A 7,570-nucleotide genomic window follows, 5' to 3' on the forward strand; every position below is an offset into this window, starting at 1 on the left:
GTCTTCTCCAGCTGCAGGAAGAAGGGACACTATGCTAAGGTGAGAAGATCCAAACCCCTTCCCAGCAGTGACGCGTGCAGACCATGAGGGCTGCCATATTGGATACCGCTATCGCCAAGAACTAGCAGTGCCACGTGCAAGTCCCTTGGGCCGCCATCTTGGGCACTATCTTCGGGTCTCAGCAGCGCTGCTTGCGGTCCATTGGGGCGTCATCTTGGACACCACCATCTTTCAAATCAGCATACAATTTCTCCACTGCAGCGACAAGCAACGTTCTGGCACTGGCCTCCATCAAACTCAACCAGGATAGTCCGCATCAACTCGCCAAGTCAATGATGGATATTCAGGTAAACGGCTACATGATGAGTTTCCTGTTCAATAGTGGGAGCACAGAGTGCTTCATTCATCCTGATGAGCAGAGGCTACTTAATGAGTGAAGCCCTAGTGATGAGGCCAATAAACCACATAGTCACATACGGCGGATGTCCATGGCTACTGCGTAGTGACTCTGACCATGTGGGAGGCAGACCATAAAGACTTTAAACTTTTAGAGATGTTACAGCTCTATGCTGCTGGGACTTGATTTTCAATGTCGCCTTAAAAGCGTGACCTTGGAGTTTGATGGGGTCCATTCATCCCTCCCTGTCTGTAACTAGCAGTTCTCAAATCGCCCACTGCACTCCACCTATCCTTCAGCCCTCTCCCCCCCACCACAAATCGCACACATCCAGCAATCCAGTCACTCATCACGTACAATCTGCAGACTTCATGCTCAAAATTGCCCCTCCACTGATGTTTACCAATCTCACCCCCGACTATAAACCTGTCACCAACAAAAGTAGTACAGTGCCAGGAACAGGGCCTTTATTTGGGCAGAGATGCAGAGGCTACTTAATGAGGGCATCATTGAAGCCAGCACCAGCCCTTGGAGAGCACAGGTGGTGGTAGTGAAGAATGAGGAGAAGAACAGGATGGTCATTAACAACAGTCAGACCATTAATAGGTACACAGAACTAGATGGATATCCCCTCCCCTATATATCTGAAATGGTGAATCAAATCACACAGTATCGGGTCTTCTCTACCATCGACCTGAAATCCGCATATCATCAGCTCCCTATCCACCCAGAGGACCACCAATATATTGGGTTCGAGGCATTTAGCCATTTCTACCACTTCCTTTAGCATCACCAATGGAGTCTCGGTCTTCAAGCGGGTGATGGACCCTGTGGTAGATCAGTAGGAGCTGCAGGCCACATTCCCATATCTCGACAATGTCACCATCTACGGCCATGACCTTCAGGACCATGACGCCAACACTCAAAAATTCCTCCAAACTGCCAAGCTCCTCAATCTAGCATACGATAAGGCCAAGTGCGTATTTTTCACAACCCACCTTGCTATCCTTGGCTGTGTCATTGAGAACACAGTCATTGGTTCAGACGCTGACTGCATGCAGCCACTTGTGGAACTTCTCCCACAGCCTTAAGGCCCTGAAAAGGTGCCTGGGCTTTTTCTCTTGCTATGCCCAGTGGGTCCAAAACTATGCAGATAAGGCCCACCCCCTCATCAAATCCACCTCTTTCCTTCTGACGCCAGAGGTCCGTGCAGCCTTCAGCCACATCAAGGCAAATATTGCCAAGGCCACAATGCATCCTGTGGATGGATCCATCCCGTTCCAGGTTGAAAGTGAAGCTTCAGATTTTACTCTGATTGCTACCCTTAACCAGGTGGGCAGACAAGTTGGTTTCTTTTCCCATACCCTCCAGGGCCACAAAATTCGACAGTCCTCCATCGAGAAGGAGGCCCAGGCCTTTGTTGAGGCAGTGCGGCACTGGAGATACTACCTGGTCAGTAAACAATTCACCCTGCTAACTGACCAAGGTGCATTTGCTATCATGTTCAATAATCAGCAGTGAGGTAAAATCAAGAACGACAAGATATTGAGGTGGAGAATTGAACTGTCCACCTACAATTATGATACCTTTGTACTGGCCTGGGAAACTCAATGAGCCACCTGATGCCCTATCCCATAGGACCTGATTGACTGCTTACAAGCTCTTCACAGAGATCTCTGCCACCCCAGAGTTACCAGGTTTTTCTACTACATCAAAGCTGTACTCCATTAAAGAGATAAGGTCAATGTCCAAAAACTGCCAGGTCTATGTGGAGTGAAAAGCACACTTCAACTGGCCAGATAATGCACAGTTGATAAAGCTATCCGTCCCTTTGAATGCCTGAGTGTCAACTTCAAAGGACCCCTGCCCTCCACGGACTGCAATTTGTACTTCCTCAATGTAATTGATGAGTACTCCCATTTTCCATTTGCTCTGACATGATAGTTGCCACAGTCATCAATGTGCAGTCTCTTCAACTATTCAGCTTCCCCACCTAATATTCATAGCGAACAGGAGACCTGTTTATTTGAGCGACAAGCTGCATCAGTACCTGCTGGCCAGAGGCATTGTTACGAGCAGGACCACCAGCTACAACCCCTGGGGGAATGGGCAGGAAAGGGAGAACATCACAGACTGGAAGGCCGTCCTCCTAGACCTGCGGTCTCTCGCTGGCAAGAGTTCCTCCCAGAGGGGCTCCACTCCATCAGGTCCCTTCTATGTACTGCCACGAATGCCACACTGCATGAATGTATGTTTTCCTTTACCAGAAAATCTGCGATAGGGACCACATTGCCAGTGTGGCTGATGTCCCCAGGGTCAGTCCTATTCTGGAAACATGATGAGCCATAAGTCTGACACTCTGGTCAAAAGGGTTCACTGCCTCCATGCCAACCCCCAATATGCCTACATGACGTACCTGATGGGCATGAGGACACTGACTCTGTTCAGTATCTGGTGCCCCCAGGGGCTCTGGATACCTGCACTGATCACTTCACACCCCCTCACCGTTAGCCACCGACGATGCACCAGGGCCATGGCACATTACCTCAGCCCCCAACAGAGGACACGCCAGACTTGTAGCCACATACCTACCAGCTCAATGGTGATGATTGCACACAGGTGCCCCAGACTGCCCAGGACCCCACCACTGCGCCACAATCACAGGCAGTATTATGATGGTCACAGTGAAAAATCTAGTGAAAAATCTGAAAGACTTTATTTGTAACTGTAGCATCACCACTTCAATCCAATGAACTCTTTTAAAACAGCAAGGGATGAATGTGGTAAACCACTGTACGTATATATTTATCTGCTTGTGCACACCCATTGGCTGGCTGTACATGTGGCGCCTCCCACAGGCTACTGAATAAAGGTGATTGTTCCACAGCCCCCTCCCCAGTGCAGGACAGTCGAGCAGCATGGATGTGCCTTTGTTCTTTAGTGAATAAAAGTCTATCAGTTTACTCAACTTCAGTCTTCTGGAGACATTGATGGTGTATAGTTGTTCTTTTATTTTGAACTTTGAAGAGCCAGGTTTATTCTGTTTTGAAGTTGCCTGAGAAGGGATCTAAAATTTTTTTGAAGAATTGATTGTTGATCTGTGTGTTCTGTCACTTTAATGAATTCGAGATGGGTCAGAAATATAATTAAACCAGAGATGCCATGGGATTGAGAATGCAGAGAGACTATTTCCCTGGTAATTTATAATGAGTGGGTTAGTTATAGAATACAGTAAAATCACAGAAATGCTGGAGGAACTTGGCATGTCTTGTATCTTGAGGAAGAGGGCTCAGATCCAAAATATGGGTAATGTATCTTTACCTCCTATGGACGCTGCGAGACCTGCTGAGGTCCTCCAGCATTTCTGTGTTCTTACTACAATCACAGTGTCTGCAGACATTCATGTTTTCGTCTAGTTATAGAATACAAATTGTGTAGCATCAATCCCAATCAAAGAGCTTTGTGGTTCTCGGACAAGATTGATGGTTAAGTAATCTAATTATTTCTATTCTTCCTGGATGTATGTACAAGTCAGAACACAACTTTTTATTTAACCAATAGCAGTACAGAAAAGCTGAACTACATGTTGGAATCAAGACTGGAGAAACCTGTTTTCAAAGAAGATGATTCAAATAATTGAACAGATTAAAATAATAGAATTTCACAGATCCATCAATCAGCCCAATGTTCTTGCCCTCGCACTTTGTGAGAAGTAGGTTTACTTGCACAAATATAGACTTGAACTCTATTCATATTTTTTTTTCACAAGACAAAGAGTGGTCTGGAATTTGGAATACGCCTATCTCCACCCTCTTTGGGGACTTTACAAGTATTTTGGTCCAGTCAGAAAAAAGAGAAGCGAAAAAGAGCCTCTTCAAAGACACCGAGTGTCCGTGGATTTGCTTCCAGTACTCCTGCAGGCTCTGCGGTCGCACAGACTTCAGTCCAAACCATCGGTAACCCAAGCTCCAGATCCAAACCTCCATCATGATCTGGAATCCTTTAGTGCCCTTGGCACCTTCTTGCTTCAATGAACATCCTTTTCTGTTAAAAGCAGAATTTCAGGGAGTGGTGGATAAGAATAATGCAGGTGAAACTTCAGAGTTGTAGAAGCCACTCCAATTAGATGAATCATGATGTGCCCATAAATTCACATAAGATAAATGGGCAGTCTGTGCCATTTACAGTTCCAGCAAATAAATTCAGATGCAAGTCCATCTCCAATTTATTCTAAGTCAGCTGACCTAAGTTTGGTGGTATCCATTAGAATGTTAAAGTTGGACACGGCCTTTTAATGTCTGGGATGCTTGTTGTCGAAGACTTGGATCCATTTTAATCATGGAAATGTATTGACTTGTGGATCCCAAGTAATCACGTGATTTGGGCTCACCTTTAATGTAGTTCTTTCTCATGTTACTAGTCTGCTGGCATTATCCAGGTTCAATACAAATAACTTCAGACAAGACACCAGAAAACTTGCAATGTTTTTAGCACTTGACAAATGCAGCCTAATTTCCTCAAAAAATGTTCAAGCAAAATGATTTGTATAACCTGAATGTGTCAGCAATTTACTGAATGTTCATTTGAAGCCATGCTGTTCATTTTAAGAGTGAACTGGTATTTCCTGACATCATATTTAGTGGATCTTTTTGTGATGAAGTATTATAGATATTGAATAAACTTTAGCTTTGCATTATAGATATAGACTAGACATTTCATCATCCATTATGTTTTGAGAACCAATTGTGTTGCAAACTTCTTAGAATGCTTCAGAAATATAATTGATCTCACTGAGTTTATTCCAAAGGCCATTGGAGCACACTTAATTTTCCTTCCACCAGCTTTTGAATTGACTGATAAGTGCATAATAAAAGTGGCTGCTTTCTGTACCTCACTTCTTCAGACATGATAAAGAGTTTCATCCTGAAATGTTGGCCATTCTTTTTTTTCCACCAATGCGAAGTTCTTCCATCAGACTGTGTTTGGTTTCTGTTCCTTTGTGGACATTTGTACAGTGTGAATTCAAAACGACTGTAACTGCATTAAAAATTGGCAATCTTTGTATGGCAGTGTGCTATTCATTCACAGTGCTTTGAGCACAGAATGATTTTAGCACTTCCGGTGGACATCATTGATTCCACAGTACTATTTGTTAAAGTATTGAGGAATTGCCTCCAATGCACCGGCCAATATTAATCTCTTTTTCCATGACTCAATTAAGTTTTTTTTTCCAGAGCAAGTCAGCAGGAGTGAAGTAGTTCTTCAGCAACACTAGAAAATGCATGCTAGCATATTGTACACTAGCAGACAAAGTTAGTGTGGTAAACCACTGGTAAGTTATGATTGCCTGCTGGCGGCTGGTCACACCTCCCGAGACCGATCCTCTCCATAACCATTGCATGCTCCCCGTTCCACTCTGCCTCGATCAGTCAGTGAGGTTGATGGCTGTTCCCGTCTATAGCTAATAAAAGCTAATCAGTTTCACAACTTCAGTCTTTTGTGATTATTGATGGTGCATCAATTTTATTAACTATAATGTTTCAAAAAAACATGGAACAGTACCTGAAACCTGAGAAGCTCAACATCGATCCTCGATCACCAGATGCCCTGGACACATTTGGCTACACCGTGGATGTTATCACAATGGATGCTAACTGACTGGCCACCAGAAAGCAGCGACCTGGTGAGTCAAGTGCCGAGTACCTGCTGGCCCTCCGGAGCCTTTGCAGAGCGTGCGACTGTAGGCCATGTCGGCTCCACAGAATGCTGAGGACCTCATCTGGGATGCTTACATGGCTAGTACATAAGACAGAGACTTCTGGATAAAAGGCAGAGGGCAGTTTAGCTGACAGAGACTCGGATAATTAATCAGACACCTCTTGGTTGCCATGGGGGCTGCTATCCTGGGATGGGGATTTGTCCCGCTCTGTGAGCGACAGGTCTGCTACACCGTCCTACTCCCCTAGTGACCTGACCTCAACCATCATTGTGGGTGATCTTCCCAATTGCTATTTCTGCAGGCACCCGAGGAAACACTGCCCTGCCAAGGATGCAGTAAGAGATAGGTGCAGGAAAAAGGGAAATATTGCCAAGAGTTGCCAGTCCAAACTGCCTGCGAAACCTAGCAGCGCTGGGTGCGAACAGTCATCACTCTAGACAGTGCGATCAGCGCCATCTCCTCTCTGAACCAGCGACACTGTGTGCGAGTCATGGGTGCTGCCATCTTGAACCACATGGCAAATGCCATCTTCTCAGGTATACAACACCATGAGGGAACAGCAAGGGCAGCCATCTTGGGGTCAAGGGTGGCCATCTCAGAATCATGCGCACTCACTGAACTCAGACAGCGAGTCTATACTGGCCCCCATCATCCTGAGCCAAGAAACATTACATGAACTCGCCATATCCGTGATGGACGTCCAGGTAAACGAGCACGTTACCAACTGTTTATTCGATGATGGTAGTAAAGAAAGTTTTATTCATCGCAATACTGCTGAGCACTTATCGCTTAAAGTACGACCTGCCAAGGGCAAGGTATCACTCGTATCCAAATCACACATGGCAGCCATCCATGTGATCCTGATAGTTGGAGGCATAGTTTACAAACATTTTGGGCTACTCGTTATGCCTTGCTACTGGGGCTGGACTTCCAATGCCAACTTCAGAAAGTTACATTAAAATTTGATAGGCCCCATTTCCCCCCCCCCCCCCCCCCCCCCCCCCACCATCAGCAATGAACAATTTACAGACACATGACAGGCCAAGAGGACCCCAAAACCCAACTGCAATAGAAATTCACCAAGATAAATGGTTACTTTTAATGTTCTTTAAGCATAAAGACAGGATCAAACTTTAACTTATTACTACAAACTTAGCCTAACTTAACCCCCTTCTAAATCCAAGCGCACATGTATGTAATGTATAAGTTCAGAAAAGTTGTATGATTCACAGTCCACTCTCACTTCACTCCTCCAAGTTCACCGGTATCGGGCACAGAATTTAACATTTATGAATCTTCAGCAAGCTTTGGCGAAGGTTCTTGTCAGGTTTTCAGAGACATTTGTTGCTCATTGGACACACACAACAGATTCCTTCTGATCAGACAGACTGCAGCACCAGACCCAATTTTCTGAATTTGTTCATCTGTTGCTTTCCAAAACAATAATCCATTAT

At 45.1% G+C, this 7,570-nt stretch overlaps 1 protein-coding gene across 1 annotated transcript in view; it reads left to right on the forward strand.

The window, feature by feature from the left end:
* ttc12 (tetratricopeptide repeat domain 12) overlaps positions 1-5,839 on the forward strand; it is a 103,634-nt gene extending 97,795 nt beyond the window's left edge. Inside the window, exon 21 of the mRNA XM_069894843.1 lies at positions 5,632-5,839. Coding sequence (XP_069750944.1) covers positions 5,632-5,650 — 19 coding nt within the window. The 3' untranslated portion in view covers positions 5,651-5,839. The remainder of the gene's footprint in view (positions 1-5,631) is intronic.
* Positions 5,840-7,570: the final 1,731 nt, after the last annotated feature.

Source organism: Narcine bancroftii, chromosome 8, assembly GCF_036971445.1.
Source record: "Narcine bancroftii isolate sNarBan1 chromosome 8, sNarBan1.hap1, whole genome shotgun sequence".
NCBI classification, from domain to species: Eukaryota; Metazoa; Chordata; class Chondrichthyes; order Torpediniformes; family Narcinidae; genus Narcine; species Narcine bancroftii.